Source organism: Seriola lalandi, unplaced genomic scaffold (genome assembly GCF_002814215.2).
Source record: "Seriola lalandi dorsalis isolate HSWRI2012SDOR001 ecotype SW California unplaced genomic scaffold, Sedor1 jcf7180002054671, whole genome shotgun sequence".
In the NCBI taxonomy this organism is placed as follows: Eukaryota; Metazoa; Chordata; class Actinopteri; order Carangiformes; family Carangidae; genus Seriola; species Seriola lalandi.
Genome location: NW_019525224.1, coordinates 41,287 through 60,220, shown reverse-complemented (window position 1 = coordinate 60,220; position 18,934 = coordinate 41,287). Strand labels below are relative to the sequence as shown.

General features: G+C 41.4%; 1 protein-coding gene across 2 annotated transcripts in view; it reads right to left on the bottom strand.

Annotated features, from left to right (window-relative positions):
- Nucleotides 1-4,315: 4,315 nt before the first annotated feature.
- The window catches only part of sh2d3ca (SH2 domain containing 3Ca), a 52,011-nt gene continuing 37,392 nt past the window's right edge, over nucleotides 4,316-18,934 (bottom strand). The window contains exons 5-16 of one of the 2 annotated variants that reach the window (XM_023421343.2): nucleotides 16,937-17,065; nucleotides 14,401-14,550; nucleotides 13,053-13,330; nucleotides 12,808-12,885; nucleotides 11,944-12,071; nucleotides 11,452-11,824; nucleotides 9,542-9,671; nucleotides 9,242-9,357; nucleotides 8,506-8,677; nucleotides 8,296-8,407; nucleotides 7,981-8,187; nucleotides 4,316-6,882 (exon numbers count right to left, since the gene is read on the bottom strand). In XM_023421343.2, the coding sequence (XP_023277111.1) occupies nucleotides 6,707-6,882; nucleotides 7,981-8,187; nucleotides 8,296-8,407; nucleotides 8,506-8,677; nucleotides 9,242-9,357; nucleotides 9,542-9,671; nucleotides 11,452-11,824; nucleotides 11,944-12,071; nucleotides 12,808-12,885; nucleotides 13,053-13,330; nucleotides 14,401-14,550; nucleotides 16,937-17,065 (2,049 nt within the window). In that variant the 3' untranslated portion in view covers nucleotides 4,316-6,706. The remainder of the gene's footprint in view (nucleotides 6,883-7,980; nucleotides 8,188-8,295; nucleotides 8,408-8,505; nucleotides 8,678-9,241; nucleotides 9,358-9,541; nucleotides 9,672-11,451; nucleotides 11,825-11,943; nucleotides 12,072-12,807; nucleotides 12,886-13,052; nucleotides 13,331-14,400; nucleotides 14,551-16,936; nucleotides 17,066-18,934) is intronic. The other variant, XM_087177977.1, reaches the window with a different exon arrangement.

Sequence of the window (18,934 nt, the reverse complement as noted above, 5' to 3'; positions counted from 1 at the left end):
GATTTTTCAGACTAATATATTATATAATAATATTGTTATTTAATTTTCACATCTCTCTTTCTCCCTTCAAATATTCAAATTAAAACTTCCTTTACTGGTGAGAACATAATCTCCAATACAGTAGCTAATGCTAAAGCATGTTGTAAACAAAACGAGTCAGAATGTTATAAATTAAATACAGAAAGAAAGAAAAGAGAACATTTTTTGCACATTGCTAGCCTGTAGTATAGCCCTCTATAGTGAAAGAAAAACACACTGTCCATTTTTACTCAGCCATAATCATATGAAACATTGCCACAATCTTTAAAATTGTGTTTGTGTAAATATTTCTGTCTTAAATGTTTTTTAAATGTCATAAACATCTGGTCAGTCACTTTCATTTAATTGTATGTGTTATATGAAATGTTGTTGTCAATATGAGCAGCCAAAGAGCTTTCGAGCACATTCACAGAAAGATTCAGTCTCTCTTCAGATATTTACATTTTTCTGTGTTATTGTACATTACACTGTTTCCAGAACACTTTTTGAACTTGAACATGATCGCATTTTGGACGGAGTTCTGTTCTGCGCACAGGTTAGTTGTGCTTCTAATCTTGCGTTGAATGTTGCTGTCAAACTACAGCAGTATAGGGAAAAATGATTATTGTCAAGCCAAAATTGAACTGGGATGTTTATTTTTCAGGTTTTGATTGCTTGCTTTGCTCTTATGGACTTTTTAAACATTTGTTGGCCAGGGTAAAATGATCTGATGCACTTGTTCCTAAGCCAAAATCTCTGCAATTAGCATGCCATATGGTGGTGCCTTCTTTTATGAACTGATATCCCCTTGAACTTGACTTCATTTTGGAAAATCATTATATTGGAAAATCATAAGTAGAAACAGCAACTCTTCTCACGCACACTCTCTAAATGTGCATATGGATGTCTGCATGTATTTAATTGTGTCTGTCAATATGAAAGTGTTCAGAGGCATGACATGAGTGTGTGAATGCACATCTGTCTCTCCTGATCCCTCTCTCCCTCCTTACATACATCCTCAATCATACTGGTGACAGTTCCAGTCCCAGTATACAGGGCTGGGAGGATGAGGTGGGGGTGGGAGAGGGTCAGTAAGAGGTTTGAATTGCAAATCCGTCCTTCTGTTGGCGTCCAAGCCTTAGCAGGCCCTTCCCTGTCTTCATTCATGTGTTAATGAGGAGTCAGTGCAGGGGCAGATAGACAGATCGACCAGGGGCCTGGCGGGGGTGAGGAGGCAGGCGGGAAAACGAGGATGATGGTGGAGGCAGTTTGGTGTAAGTTTTTGAAAGATAATGAAGACATGATGAGTACGGTTACTGGCTGCAGTCTTTCACCCCAGCTGGGATGAGGTGTATCCGCACAAGTGAAAACTGTAAAAGGGGTGAGCTCAGAGGGAGGCGGAGAGGCAGACGGTGGGGTGTGGGTAGGATTTTTTATGGCTGCAAGTTTCATGGTTATGGAGTGAGTTATCCAGGAATGATCACAACATCACTGGGTGTCACATCACATTTGCTAAGCTGCCTTGAGGTTCACATACTGCTGTTGTGGATGGTATGCCACGCTTCTGTTGTATTCTCATGGACTTCTTGTGCTTTCTGCATCTCAGTGTGCAGTAAACAAAAATGAGCTTTTGATTTACATGTATTTGATAAGTGTACACAAATAGTTGCAATACATATATTCATTATGACTTTTATCTGTTTTTCATGTGTAAATACACACATTTGATTTTAAACCAAGATGCATTTGGGATACTTTAGTACTTTGAAAATATATATCCAGTTGAAGATGATGTGAAATAGCTGCTAACCTTGCTCTCTAATGCTCATGATGTTGTGTTTCTGTAACACCCTGTTGAAAGGATCTGCCTATATTCGCCTACTGTTTAAATCACAAGTTCTGGTTCAGACTCACGTGATTCACTTCCTAATACATGAGGTCAAACATTTTTCATTACATTATTAGACTATTCCTTTTTTCTATAAGGGAGTATTTGTAACTTCTAACATGACAAATACTGTGTTTTTTTCCCTATTATTTTGTTGGCTTTCAAAGACATGTCAGAGCTAGAGCTGACATATGTCCTACCCAGAATTCAATCATGTTCACCTCAGCCTCTCATACTCAAAGTTGGATGAGTTTGGTGTGACTTTAGACATTTCTTGAAATTAAGAAATCCCACAATCAAGCGAACGTACAGCCCCACTCCCATGACGCGAGTTTACACCCCACCACCGATATCTGGCTGTAGATGGATGTCAAAAGTCAATGCTACACTGCCAGGAACTAGCTATAGAGCAGCCTAGGTCACACATGATCAGATGACAATGACCAACACAATGGATTAGCTATAAAAGAGCTGGGGGGAGAGATTAGGGGTGAATTGATGACGGTTGGTTGGCTGGCTGGCAGGCAGGCAGGCAGGCAGGCCTGGGAGATCTTGGGTCTGTTTCAATGAGGAACATAAAGAGCTGAAATTAACATGTACCATGATACCAAGCAGAGAGAATCCTCTTAGAGATTACATCCATAACATGTTACGCCTATGGAACTGTATGGAAGGGGGAGACAAAGAGCAGAGCGAATGATAATTTTCTATTGTAGATTATGGGGGATCCTATTCTGTTCTGTTCCGTTGGATTCTATTGTATTCTGTTCTGTTTTGTTCTTTTCAGTTCTACATCACAGTTTATGTCACAAATGCTGTAATTCTTCCTCTTTCTGGTTTTCCCAGGGAATTTTTCACCTGGAATAAACTCGCAACGCCCCCTTCAGCATAACAGCTGCCACGGCCAGGCCGCACTAACTGTCTCCCTCTTGAAAGGGGTAAGCAGCAAGAGCAACAGCAGTATTCCTTGCAACATCTGTACCGTGGCACACACATGTTGACAATAGCACACGTTGATACACAAACACACGCAAGCACACACAGAAACACTCACTCTCACACATGCATGGCTACACACTCGCACACATACACACACAGTCCATCTGTCTTTGTCTCCCTCCCACTGCCATCTCCACGGGTCTGTCTACAAAACAATGTGCGATGCTTCGCACAACACGCATGCTCCGTGCACTCCTACTGTGCATTTTCTGTGAAACAGGAGCTACACACTTACAGATTTACATGCATAAAAAATATTTAAAAAAAAAAAACACTTATAGAGAAGCAAAAGTGCCCAGGAGGATGCACGATCCAGCAAATGTGCAATTGTGAGGATGTTGTTGTAAGTGGAAGAAGTCCAAAAACCACTGGAAGTCAGGAAGTACTGCTCTGCACAGACACCTAGACTGGACCAGGAACCAGGATGCTCATAACTGCTATTGGCTGCAAGAGGGACTGTATATAAGAGGAGGGTCAGCTTTGGTTTGACAGTGAAATGCTGTCCCCTACTGGCTACCTGTATGAATCACAAGACAATGGCGGTGGTGGTGTGTGTGTGTGTGTGTGTGTGTGAATGTGCATATAGGGACTGTGGCAGGACGGCTCAGCATCACTTTTATCTTTTTTTAATCTAAAAAGAGATGTAAAGAGAGAACTCCCTTGTGTGTTTAAGTAACTTATATGATAAGTTCTGACTGTGTCTGTTCATACCTACTGAAGATATCTAAAAACAAGTCACAAACGTTTAATTTTACGTCAAATAAATCTGAATAATTTCCTAAAATACCGGGCACTGTTAATTTTACAAACTAGACTTTCTTTTTTTTGATATGAGGGGGTTTTATGTGATAGTAAATAAAATATGTTTGAATGTTGGGATGTTGGTTGGACAAAACAAGCTCATCTGACGACATTACCTTACGCTTTAGGAAATTGTAATGGGCATTTTTTGCTATTATCTTACAGTTTTATAAAACAAACAATTAATCAATATACAAAAACATAATAGAGATTAATTGATCATCAAAACGATCATTAGTTCAGCAAATGTTATTCAAACAGGAGTAAATAATGTATTTGATAGGGACTAACTTCAGCCACGGATTCGATGCTCTAGTGAGAATTTGTCAGTAAATGTCAGTGTATATACGACTGACTCCAAATAAGATACTGTGGCCATGTTCATTGTAAAGAAGGAACATGTCGCCCAGTGCAACAGTGTGGATCGCTGATGAAATTACTGACATCTATGGCACAGAATAGGTTAGGATTCTGCTTCACAGGCAACACTTGATTTGATGACTATAAAAAATATATAAAGTAATCAGCCTTTTCTTGGCAAGGTGTCATATTACACATTCAAAGCTTAACCAATACATTTTTGTCTGAATAAAGAATCAAACTCATTGAGACGAGCAAATCATTTTATTTGAAAAAAAAAACAAAAAAAAGTGAATTGCTATGTACAGTACGTAAAAAAAACATGAGATCGGACCTAAATCATTTCTTGTCTTTTTGCTTTTTAAGTTCATCTCATACAGTCCTGTTACACATAACAGGAGAATCCACACACTGTCAGAGCATTCCTGTACAGCATTCAACAGAGGACAAATAAAAACATTACATCGTCGCCACCGTGTGATCATCAGAGTTAGCAGATATCAAACCTAAACCAGCAGGCATCCTCTTGGTCTTAGAACACACACAACAAATGTTTTTTCTTGTTTGTGTGTGTGTGTGTGTGTGTGTGTGTGTGTGTGTGTGTGTGTCTTCCTGTCGTTATTGTATTACAATTGATGATTCAGTGTTTTTTGCTGACTAAAGACCACCCCCTGTTGGACAACAGAGGGAACTGGCACATCACTCCTCACCTCATGAACTCTGATCTGTTCAGCTCACCCCAAGCATGGTTCAGGCTAGAAAGTGGGACGATCAAACATCGCTTTAAGGATCTCTGATACTCTAGAGTAGAATGATATTTGTTTAGAACTATTTGACCAATATCTGATATGACTTTCATTCATATATAGATCATCAGATTGGATAAGAAAAGGTTAGAAATAAAAGCATAGACATTTCAAAAAGAAAGTGAAGTAGGGGGATGGGGGGGGGACTGACTGACTGACTAACATTTCTAAGTCTTAATCTTTTATTTTTATTTTCAGGGTCTCAGCCCTTGGTTGAAATGATTGCATAGTCCTGAGAGTTGGCTCCAGCCCTCTCAGGCCCACATACTGTAAATACAGCATTGATTTAAAACTGGACAGTCAACCAGAAATGTAATCCCATTGCAATAAAACGATTCAGATTATTTTAAGTCTACTGTCAAAACACAAATAGAAAACATACAACCAAAAACCATTCTCTGTAGCAGGGCTGTGATCTACACATCCTTAACTGATGGAACTTCTTTTTTCATTTAAAATTTCAAACTGAAATAAAAAAAATTTAAAAAAAGATGAAAGATGTCAGAATTTCTCCATCTGTTGAGTATCATTAAAGATTATCCACAGACATGAAATATCTTCACTGAATCACCTGTATACTTCTCAATTTAAGACTCATCTTTATGTTCAAATTATTAGTTTAAAGCAACATTTTACTTGGTGCAACATTTATAGCTGCATGGATAAAGCATTTAAATTTTTTCTGTAAATGTATAACCTGCAGCTCCAGACTACTGAAGCTAGAGTCATGAGTCGTGAAGCGTGTTCATAAATGTTTCTACACTAAGTGAAAAATTGCTTTAACTAGATTTAAGGAGTGCACACCCCATTTTTTTCCCCCCGTCTCTAAATGCTTGTGTTTAGCTACATGTTGTGCACGAGACACACAATATCAAATGTATTAGTCAAACAGGTACAGCAGAGGGAGGTTTGCTTTGTCCTCTTAATGTTTTTAACTTCTCGCAAAGCCCTCTTACTGAAGTTGCAGCATTACTTTTGCAAATGTTTCATTTCTGATACATTTATTAATGCATGCCTGATACATTTTTAATGGGATTCAATGGGTCCGCTTGATACATATTTAATGAGGTTTTATGAACATAGTTTCCTCAGAATGAGCACTGAAAGATTCTTGTGACTTTGGTGAAGCAATGTCCATAATGTTCTGATATCCTTTGATCATAACAAATAAATAAAGACAAAAAAATAAAATAAAAAAAATCATGAAACATTAATGACACGTAAAAAAAAAATGAAGGAATGTAAACATACATACAGACACACACTCACTCAGTCACACAGACTAAACATCTATATACTGTATGAGCTATGTAAGTTATTGTTGTCATTTCTGCTACAGTGTGTGACAGCGGTTGTTTGAAACAAGAGCGTGTCTGTGTTTTATTGGAGCAAAGCCAAACTCTGCAGCTCTGTTTGGCCGCGGGGGGCACACCGTACACATGTTACTGTTTGTACCGAGCAGAGGAGCGGGCCACCCCCCCCCGTATTCTTTACTACTTAGCTTGTCTCCTCTTTGTTGCCATTTAAATATTTTAGCGCTAAGTGAGAAAGTCCACAGGGAGGAACAGGAGGAACCCCATGCCTTATTTGGAGTCCACAGTCAGTGCAACACATGTTTCTCTTTTCTGTATTCCTAGTGCTCAATGCACATGCTCTTTTAGCTGCCTCTTCAGTCACTCTCACCCCTCCCAGTGTTCATATTGGACTCTTCCACATCATCCTCTGCGATGCAAAACAAGACCATACCACTATGAGTGGTGAGTGCAGATGGGGGGGGGGGTTGTTTTTTTTTGTTTTGTTTTTTTTTGTCGATGGCGGGTTTTCCGAGCAGGTGCTATAGCTCACTGTGGCGCACAGGAGGCTCTAGCTTGTGTGATAGGGCTGTGAGAACTTTGTCGAACTTCTCGTAACGCTCTGATTGGCTGCCCTCAGAGCCGCGGCTGCCCCACAGGAGACGCATCTGAAACTCCGTCTGGAAGATCTCGTGGATTTCTGCTCGCTCCTGTAATCCTGGAAAGGTGATCGAGGAGAGAAGGAGAGAAGAAGAGAAGAAGTTACTCTATGTAGATGACATTTACAAAAAATCATGGTGGAATAGAGGTTACCAGAAAACTGTCGAAATCTCAAAATAATCCCTGACTAGATAATAAAATTAACAAGACTGTGGAAAAACTACTGTGGCTGATTTAAAAAATAAAATAATAAAATAAATTAACTTAAGTAAAAATGCATGAGAAATGATGTGAGTCTTGACAAAAACAATACATTTAGTCAGGCAATATTTGCACAATCTTATTGAAAGTCCTCAAAGCACTGACACATTGAAATTTTTTATTAACAATAACTACGCCAAAATAAAAAACAAACCACCAAATACATGTTAAAAAGTAACTTGAACTAAATAGTCACACTTGCTATTTCCCCGTTATATGCGCACTTTTTTTCCTTTTTTTTTTTTTTTATCACATCAGACTTTCCACATTTGAGTTTGTTCTATTTGCTGATGAATCCCACAAGAAGCGGTTGAAAGCTCTGAAAAGGCCAGTGAGTGAACCTTTGAGATGGGATTACTTTGTCACACAGGTAAAGACTGAACCTCCATGCTCATCTGAATATGCTATTCTATTCATTCTGCTCATTGCAACACAGCTACACAGAAATAAGCTTCTGTGCCCTCATGAATCCTCCTCAGTGCTCAATAAAAAAAAAAAAAAGATGAAAACTCTCCAGCCTGACTCTATGAATACACTAAAGCTTCTTCAGCTGAAAGCAGCTTTAACAACTGTATGAAGTAAGTGTCTTTGTTGTGGCTTGAAGAACTGTTGATGAAAAGAGCAGGCTGAGGTCAGGCTGATCGATGGCGACATATAACAGAAAACAGATTTGAATTGATAGTTACTGAAAGACTGTTCAATAAAGCAGTAATGGCCTCAAACTGAGAACCAATGCAGAAGTATTAGAGATCAATACAGTCAACACAGTAACCCCACACACACACGATCATTACAGCAAATCGGTCATGTCACGACCCTGATACTGTAGACACGCGTCCTTATTAACATCAATACATTAACAGCATGAGATGTAACACACTAAATTTGGCCTTACCCTGCAGTTTGGTCTCAGAGTTGGTTCTGTAGATTCCCCCGTGATGTGCGATGGTACGGGCTGCCTCTAGGTGGTACATGACCACGTCTACTCCGACCTCTGCGCTCTCCCACGGCTCCAGCGCCTCCCCGAGAGCCACGCCTCGCTCCAGCAGGGACAGGACGGGAATGATGTGGGGGAAGGAGGTGTTGGACAGAACACTAGACTCTGTACGTAAAGGAATAAACACGCAAGCACATTTTGGAGTCAAATACATGCAAATACACACCATTTACCTGTATACTTATTACCACTACACATAAACTAGAATCTCACCTTTGCCATCGTTCATATTCTTCATGAAAGGTTTGAGTTTCTTCTCATATAAAATAGCGCCCTCTGTATGTCTCTGCCGTAATGTCACCCATGTCTGCTCCAGCCGGGAAATCTGACACAATGAGCGGTGAAAACAAACATTTTGAGAAAAGCAAACTCTGGAGTTTTACCGCAGATGATGGTGACTTTTTCTCTGTATCTGCCTCTTACCTGTGGCAGCTCCAGGGCTCTCATCACAGCCGCAAAGCCGAACATGTTGCCCAGGTTGCTCTTCAACTCGGCTGCTAACTGGATGGTCTTATGGAGCAGGGCCGCCCTCTCCTCCGTGCTTCCTGTACAGCCCAGCAGGTCCACCGCCATCATGATAGACATGGTGTAGAACCTGAGGACAGAGGAACATGCTATTCAATAAAACGTAATAAAACGTTGATTATTGCGGTTACGGGGGAAATTGGAACGGTTGAGTCAAAGCCTGTTTCGAGAGCCCCTCTGGAAATTCACACTAGGGCAGACTGTAGTGATGCAGTGAGTGATGTAATCTGACAGAGCCTTCAGATGCTGATGAAATATATATCATTTCAAGGCCTCTGTTGAATAATTTTACAAAAAGTTTTATGGAAAAAGTTGTAATGCACAGTTTGATGCCTCACATTTAGTTTTTATTATGCTGGCTTTCAGTAACATGCTGTTACATTAAGGAAATATTCATTATATTGTATAACCAACCATACGAAAACAAAAGTGTGGGGGGTGGGGTGGGGGTGGAACAGAAGATGAGAAGAGGGAAAAGATGATAAGAGATGAGGAGGGTGAAGATAAGAACCGAAGAGTCAAGACAGAGGGAGGAGAGGAGCTGAAGAGCAGAGGTAATCAATATTTGAATTAATGAAGGAGGTACTGTGTGACGCATAAAAAAGGAGACAGGGAGAAACAAATGTGTTTGTACCTCTCCAGTAGGTCAAGTCTCAGCTGGTGTCCATGTGGAAGTGTCAGTAACTCCAGCCCTGAGGACACTCCCATCATCCTTTGCGTCTCTGAGGAGACGCCCAATATTCTAGCCACCTGCCCGAGAGTTAAGAGACAATGGTTAAGATACATGCGGCGTGTGTGTGTGAGTATGGGCACGTGCTTACATCTGTTTACCTGCATGCATGAATATGTGTCGTTGTTTTACGCTGTGGGATTATGCACATCAGCTCGCTTGGTGTGCATGTATATGCATCTGTGTGTGTGCGTCTGTACGTACCGTGCAGTCCACCATGGTGATGTGTTTAGCCGCGGTCCTTGCATCCACCTCAGCCAGCAACTCTTTGACTCTCTTCAGCACGGACATCTCCAGAGGCTTATTCTCAGCCGGCATAAGGCAAGACTCGTACCTGCACAGGAGCGATTACGCCGCATTAGAAAAAAAAAGCAACAAGAGGGTTGTAAAGATAAAGCTCATTCAGTGGTCCAGTTGTTTGGTTCAAAGATCATGTACACACAACATAAAGGAAGCTGTTTTGATAAAGACCCCTCAAAGTTTACTGCTGAAAAAATACATTTGTCTCTCTCTGGTAGACAAATTATGGTGCAACCGTTCCTAAATGACACCAAACATACTGAACAGTGACATTTACTTAGTAACTTATCTGCCAACACACTGCATGATACCGATACATTTAAAATCTGTTGATAGTATCAGCCATGCAGATGTATCAGTCAGTCAGATGTTGAATTAGTTCCACATCTCCAAAACAAGGAGTCTTAAGGGGATTTGCACAATTAATAAAACTACTAACGTAGATCTGAATGTATTCCAGTAACATAATATTCACACCTGATATATCAGCATCTGAGTTACTATGGGTCGGACTGACCATCAGGGCCGCAGGGACAAATACTGTATCAGTGGGTCAGTGGAGCATCAAATAAAAAAAATTTTAAAAAGTTTTTACCAGCCCCGACACTCTTCTGGGTGTGCCTGTCATTCAGGTGCACATGAAAGCGTGCAGCGTGCGTGTTTTCAGGGACTGGGCTCTCTGGCCAATCAGAAGCCATCCTCATGTGCTAATTATGATGCTTTCTCTTCCACTAACCAGTCCCTGGTTCACACTGGTGGCTAACACATGAGCAGCCTTTACTGCCTTAACTGCCAATTTCTCCAGTAGTGTTAACACATACAGTATCCAGCAATATGCCCCCAGCACCAAAGATCCACAGGGGACTCTCAGATGTCCAAAGCTGCTGCCTGCTCCATCTCTGCAGCCAAGACATACCATTTCTCTTCCACAAACCTCATACGCTGTGTCCCCCCATGGCACTGTGAAACCCAGTAAAACACAGTATCTGCTGTGTCTATGACCACACTGTAAAGTCTGCCCTCAAGCTCTCTCCCACAGGACCAACAGCCGTTCACTCAAGTCTGTTTTCCAGTCTGGGCTCGCTCAGGCTGTAGCTGTACTGCAGTGCCTGGTCAAAATTGCTTTACTCTCATATTTTTTGCCCTTTACGATAAAATGTCAGCGTATGTATTGACCTTTGAACACACCAACTTTACATCCTGATAGAATTTGCCTCAGTGTACAGAAAGCTGAGCAACAGTCAGGATCCACAGGTACCTACATTAGGAAAATGGTAAACAGCGGATTTAATAGATCTTGTTTTGTTTACATCTTATTGTTAGTTTTTTTCCCTACGGTTTCCCAATTCATTTATACATGCTTTACTTGATGAATCACATTACAAACTACGGCTTCATCCTCTGTACAGAATTTACAGAAGTTTGCTTTATGATTTGCTTTCTCTTGCCTTTAGGACTTCACAGTTCTTGTTACACCTGACCTACAGTAACCCTGTGGTAGGAACAGGGACTGTCTGTTCAATTTTCTTTCCCCTAAAACTGCAGTTTTCTGACACTGCTGAAAAGCCCGGTCTTAAAGTAACTTGAGAAAAAAGCCACTGTACCTACTCTGCTTTCTATGAACATGACATCAATTCCATAACTCTTCACATCCGGCATTAGAAAACAGACATTCAACACTTGATCACTCTAATTCAGATTTTCTTCACGCTGTGTGTCCTTTTCATCCAGGACTCCAAATCAAGTTAAAAGAGCAGCTAAGTATCCTTTGGAAACATAATGTGGAGGTTTGGAGGTCTCTTTGTGTCTCGTACCTGGATGGTCTGAATGAGGATGTCGTTTCCACCTGTGGGGCGCAGAACATCCCTTCTCCTTCCTCCCTCGCTCCCTCCTCCCTCCCTTCCTCGACTCGCAACCGCTCCACGTAGCTCTTAGCCGGGGGCTTGGGGGGTCCGGCGGGGCAAGGTCTGAGGTCACAGTAGCTCCCTGCTGTTTCTGAAGAATGTGACTGGTAGGTGGGATGATGGGCAGGGGAGGAGTGCGCCGAGTGAGAGGGATGCGCGGGATGCTCTGGAGGGTTGTTACTGGCTGAGGGGCTGAGCTGTGGGTCGCTGGAACGGCGCATCACGGGGGAGGGTGGGACGACGGCCAGGACCCGCCCGCTCGAGTGGGCTCTCTGCCTGGTGACTGAAATGAAGAGAGAGAGCAGTCTTAAAATCCCCTGCGGACGATGTGTTCGTGAATGTGAGGGGGAGTGCATTTATTCTCTATTCATGCGTCTGAGTTTGTGTGTCGCTGGCACTTACTAGCACTATACGCAGGAGACAGTGGGGTCTCCCCAACAGGTGACAAGGGGCAGCGAAACTCCTGAATCTGGTCCATGCTCATTGCACAGTTCCGCATTGCGTCTTTGTGGTGGTGGATTGTTGATGGGCTGCAAACACAGCATTTTTAGGATGTTAAAAATCTTTGGGTGTGGATTTAAAAGCTGTAAGAAAATGAAGGGAACCTCACAATGCAAGTGCAAATCAGGATGCCACGTTTATCAGTGACAGGAATGGTGTGGTGAAGAATGTAAACGCTTATTATTTCAGGGTGACAGAGGAGGGAGAGTTGCTTCAACCTTAAAGGAAATTGCTCTACTTCATGATGCACACGTATAATATTATATATTGTGTTATTTATTAATTAAAACCACGTTTAAGTCTTAAAAACAGGAGCAGAAAATGCAGTACAGTGTGGCTTCTTCAGAAAAGATGGACTGCAAAAAAATATAAAAAATATTTAAGATGTGTAATCGTTATTTTTTACCACATCAACACTGGGAAATGTTATCAATAATGAATAAATGTATTTTTCCCCACATATTTTCTTCTTGCAGAACTCACTATGAGGCAAAAAAAAAATTATTTCCACTGTACACAACATATTTTTCTGCTCCTTTTTTCGAGTTTCAAACAGCCTTGTTTTGTTTTGAAACTCAAGTGAGCCAGTGCAGAAGTGGTCAAGTGAACATGTCACTCTGAGGGCACTAACAGGACCTGATGCTCATTACCAGGGGAGGTGCTAATAGTGTCTGTGAAGTGAGGGGACCGCAGGGAAGGTGGGAGGTTAAGCTCACTAGTTTAGTGCTCAAACACAACACTAGTGTCACACAAACACACAACAACCTGCAGTTGGGCACAGGTTCCGGCTCTTGCTCTGGTGGTGCCACTGGTGTCTCAACTGGGCTGGGACTGTCTGAGTCACTGATCGTGTATATGACATAAAGCAAGAATGAAACAACGGCAAACAGTGATAAAGACTGCAGAATCGTCAGGATTTAATCATTGGCTGCTCGGCTGGAGAGCTGCATCTCCGCCACTCAAAAAAAAAAACCAAAAGAAAAAAACCACACATTTTTCTCGCGGCTCACCTGTGAGGTATCATCTTCTCTGTCGTCAGCCCATCAGTCATGGTGACGCTCCTCCTCTTGATGTACGCTCCCCTCTGACTGGACGGTGAGTATGCAGAGCCTTGCTTGCTGTTGGACAGCGCGAAGGTGGCCTCCAGGTAGCGCAGAGGGAGAGTCCTGCTGACTGGACAGTAGATGTGGACACCGCTGGACTGGGAGACTGGTTTGCGCTGGCCTATGTAGAACCGCACGAGCTCCTGGACTGAGTCGAAATTGTCTGTCTCCAACATGTACTGCACCTGAGGATGAAGAGAAACAGCATCTAATATACCACCTTTGAATTTTTTCATATACCTGCTGTAATTAACTTGCATAAATACTTGTAAGCTAGCAAGGGCACAGGATTTTGTCTTAAGGGAGAAAATCACATGTGTGTTCTCTCTTGAACCAGAATAACTCCACTGTGGCTCCACAGGGGGAGCCTACCCTCCATGTTTTGTATCTACAGTGGTTACAGATCTCTTTGAGTGGCAAACACAAACAGCCGCTGTTCCTCTTTATTTGCCCAGTGCTTAAAACCAGTTTACACAGTGCCGAATTATCTAACGCCTGATTCAAACTCATAATAAAATGAAACAGAAATCAGCAGGCAGGGTGGGAACTGAGATTTGGAGCCAGATAGAGAAGAAAGGCACAGCTGGTCAACAAGGCAAACCTGCCTCCTCCAGCATTAGAGGCAACCAGAGAAAACAGGCCTTTCTCATGGAGGATGAATCTTCGATTGGTAAAGGTGGTTAATATAATGTTAAATATGCATTCCATTCCAGTTTGATGCTGCTCTGAAGTGAGATGAGAGGATGAGGCTTTGGCCAATGCTGCCATGTCTACAAAGGCTGAACTGGAATCAAGAATATATAGACCCATCTCACAGCGGACATTTTGACAGGTCAAAGTGTCACAGATGTGACACAGATGTGGACGCCGACTCATAGTACAACTTGACTCTAAATGGAACATCATCAATGTTACTAGTGACGCGTGCACTTTTCCTGCTCACGGGGTTTGATGAGTGATTTAAACACTGGGGGGGGGCCATTCATTTGATCTTTTGGCATTAAACAAACCAGAGAGAATAGACAACATCAACAACAACAACAACATTAAATTATTCTCTGCTGTCCTTTCTGCTTTCTACAGAGCATGATGGAAATTCAAAGCACCACACAATTTAAGTTAAAATTACAGAAGAAGAATATAAGGGAGCAAATAGAACAACGTGATGAAAGGCAACACATACGAGAGTGTATCAAAAACTTAAAAGAAGTGATGAGTGATGAAACAGGCCAGCCAGTAGAAGCTGAACACTTACCTTGGTCTCATTGGATTTGACCAAGACTTTGCTAATCTTGAAGTGCAGCACCTCATTATTCCACCGACAGGTCAGAACATAGTCACCCACGCTGGTCAGAGAGTCACGCACCAGGAAATCTCCATTACGTACAACCAGAGTCTCTGACACCTGGACAGAGAAAAAAAAAAAAAGAATATGTTTTTAAATTAGTAAAAGGAGAATAAAAAAAGCTCCAATCGTGAAGAGCTGGAAGCAAACTTGGCTCACTGAGCCGGAGCATGTGTGTGAACATTTTTTTACTGACACTCCGACTGTTTAATAATTGAATAGAGAGAATCATGATTATTTATGACAATGCCTTAGGACAGTTTGTGTTGCTGAACAAACACAAACTACGTCCCTCACTGCCAAACTGTCTCTGTTATGCACAGTTTGAATTGGCAATGATGGATAAAATGCCAGCCACAATGGCCGGAATGACTTTCTGAGGACACATTTTATTGAGTTCAGCACTTCTGTAAAAAGTTATTATTTTGAATTTATTGACAAAACAAGCAATCCAGAAATGCAATCTCCCATTCATGGTCAATGGAACAGCTTCAGGCTGTATATCTTGCTGATGCCAAACACTGCGGATGTGTCAGTGGTTTTTGTGAGAAGAGATCACAAATATTGACCGAGTGGTCGTAACATATTTCAATCTGAGCAGTGTTCCCTTTAGAAAAATCTGCCCTAAAGAGGGTATGAAGGCGTAAAACTTAAAATTCACTCAACACAAGGTGTGAAATATGCAGCACAGAGAGTCAATGACCAGCAGGAGGCAGTATATACACACATGAAAAGCTCAAACCAAGTGCAGGATCTTCTAATTTATTTGGGTGAGTTTTTGAAAGTTTGTTTTTTTTTTGTTTTTTTTTTAATCTGCTCCCTCGCTGCATTTAAGAATTTATCATGTTTTTTCACAACGGTTTGGAACAAAGTAAATGAAATAATGTACCTAAAGGGAAAGTCGCATTGGGCCGTATACACATACTGGGAGTCTTAACTTTAAAAAGGAAAGAACAACAGAACAGGATGAAGAAAACGAGCAGGAAGGAAGGATGGGATTTAGGGACGCTAATGTACAGTATCCGCCAACAGGGTGTGTGTGTGTGTGTGAGAACTAGTCATTAAGTATTGTTTTGGAAACCAGGGCGTTCAGGGTTTCCCCAACTTTACACTGGGGTAAATCTATGAATAAATGAATATTTTATGTAAATTGAAGGAGGGGAAACTCACAGATGGCTGATTTGAATCTGTGTGTGTGTGTGTGTGTGTGTGTGTGTGTGTGTGTGTGAGGGATAGAGACACAGAGCAGAGGTTGATCAGGAGATAGAGGCTGTGTCTATTTACAAGTACCCTCCACATGTGCATGCAGTGTGTGTGGGCGCGGGTCTCTTGTTGTGTGTCTCTGTGTCTTAGTCACCAGCTGTGAAATTCAATTGCGTACATCAGCAACACGTGCAGCTGTCTGTTTGGCAGAGTTTCCCTCCTTCTGAACGCTAAAGCAATTTCTACTGAGCTGTGACAGATGATGGGATTCATTAATCAGTGTCATTCTGTGTGTAAAGCATTTAAACTGTGCTTTCAAAGCCAGAGATTTTGGCCAAGTAATCGCTCAACTAATACTATCGGGTGACAACCACGTCAGCCCACACAGAAATACTATTATATTACTTTTATCTCAATTAATTCTGTATTTTTTAAAAATCTATTATGACATGTGGGGTATTGAAATGCAAACTGCAGCAGCAATTCATCATTTTCTAAATTTATTTATTTATTAATTTCGCTGCTACAGGGGCTGAGAGACTGCCACATGAAGTTTGACTTGAAGCTTTTCATTCATATCTTCAGTGGGTTTCTTGATAACTAAAGGCTGGAAAACTTTCATCCTCATGCTGACGAGTAAGAAATGAATTTTGGGTTATTTTTAGTTTGGCATTTTAGCCGAAACACATTAGTTTTGATTCAGTTTAATCAAAACGCAATGCAAAACCAGAGCTGAAACGAATAATTATTTTCATTTTTGACTAATTTAATCGACTGATTGTTAAAACAGTGAAAAATCCCCATCATCAGTTCCCAGATTCCAAAGTGATGTCTTCAAATGTCTTGTTTTGTCCACAAACACCGAAGATAATTCATTTCAAATAACATAAAACAGAGAACAGCAGCAAATTCTCACGTTTGTGAAACTGAGACCAGCAGATATGAAGCATTTGTGCTTAATAAATGACTTAAATAATGAATCAACAACTACTGATTTTTTAAGTGGTGCTTGTGTGTGAGTGCGAGTTTGAATGTGTGTGTGTAAGTATGTGTGTGCGCATGTTGTGTCACACTGAACACCCAGGCAGTGTGTTACATGCGTGCATCCACCTGTTCGCAAACATCCATTCAGGACTTCCAATGTCACAACTAACACAAAGTACTCTACTGTGCATGTATGCTGATTATAGCGTTTTTTACAGTGTGAGTATGTGTGTGTATGTGTGTGTGTGTGTGTGTTTACCTCTCTGGGTATGTGTCCATGGTACCAGCCATGGCTCCTGATGTCAGCAGGGCTCAGTTTCAGCTCCTCCTCCAGCTCCTTACGAAGTTTCTCAGGGGGAGACTCCAGCAGGTACTTCTCCTTGGAGAACTGCATGCAGCAAACAAGTGGAGGAAAACAAGACATCAGCGGGAGTGAATTTACATTTTTAGAATTTAAAAGTCGCACGAAACGTAGCTGGTACAGTGTATTCACATGGAAATGGACCATAGATTAGATGCACAGTCTATATTTAACTTTTATTTATTCAGGGAAATCCCATAGACATTTGGATCTAAATTCCAAGGAGGATTTGAGAACTTAAATATATATATGGAAATACATATTTTTAGAATTTACAATACAAAAGCAGTATAATGGGAGTAGAATAATAATGAAATATATGTGGTTGGTGTCATTTATACAAATACACAGACATGCGCAGACGTATACACCTGGGTTACAGAAGGCAACACTGCAGGGGGGCAGGATTGTGTGATGCCTTCCACACAAACATCAACACACTCACTCAGGCACTCAGGCGCGCGCGCGCGCGCACACACACACACACACACACACACACACACACACACACACACACACACACACACACTCGCATACAAGGACCAATCCAATCGACCCTGACCTGATTACTAAGACGTAGAGATCATCAGGAGTAAGCTCTTATTGTTTCTCATGAACTGTGGAGACCCAGCTTTAGCTTTTGATTGTGGTCACTCAGGATGGCTTGCAATAACGCCTAATACACACTTACACACGCACACAATTTGTGCACTATACACACACACACACACACACACACACACAAGCAAACGGATCAGACTTCAGATTTCAAAGCGTCGTATTTCTGTTTGCACAAAGAACGGCACTCAGGGGAAATCTGAGTTGTAAAACATGAAAATAAATTCCAGTGAACATTTTCATGCTTATTTACCTACTAATACTGTACAGTTGTGTGTGTGTGTGTGTGTGTGTGTGTGTGTGTGTGTGTGTGTGTGTGTGTCTGTGAGATAATAAAAAAAGCATTAGTCAAGTTTCTTAGCAGATATCAGCAACTTGTTTGGTTGAATCCACAACAAAATTACGAGAGGCTCGAAAATAAAACTATATAGGATAAATAAATATGTTTGAAATGTTTGATTTGTCCTATAGTAAGCTCTCTACATTTTACATTAACTCCCGGAGATTATTTGTATTCATGTATTGGATGTAGTCAAACACTATTTGCGTTGGTATGGAAGAAATAAAAAAAAAACAAAAAACGGAAATCCCACAGTGGGACCTGGATGTTATGTGGAGACGTCAGAACAACCGGTGATTGTGGAAAGATTGAGTTCAGAAAGATGATCTTAGATGAGGCAAACAGAGGACACACATACATAAATACATGAACACACACACACACACATGCACAAACACAAATATACACAAAACACAGAAATCCACACAGGAATAAACAGAGAAAGGAAATCATCTCGACTCTGCCAATATGAAGAGAAATGAGACCGGAGACCAAAATAAACAGTAAACAGCCTTGTCGCTAAGGCTAGCCTGTCGTTCCTCCTAATATTTTCCTTCAATCTCTCTCCCTCTCTCTCTCTCTCGCTCAGTGTTTTTCTCTCAGTCACACTCTTTTCCCTCTTGCCCACAGTTCATCTTCCTCTCTCCCTTCAGCATCCGTCACAATCATAAAGTTTCAGTAAGTTGGTAGACTGTTGTTGAATGTGTGCGACAGACAGAGAGAGAGAGAGAGACAGAAAGAGAGAAAGAGAGAGAGCGAGAGAGAGAGAGCGAGAGAGGGGGAAAGGGAAAGAGGGGGAGAGACAGTATGAAAGAGGATGGGAAACTGTGATGATCCGTGTTTGCAGAGTGTGTTCCCACCTGCCAGCTTTCGTGTGTGTGTGTGTGTGTGTGTGTGTGTGTGCGCATCCGTATGTGTGTATATGTGTGATATGAGGA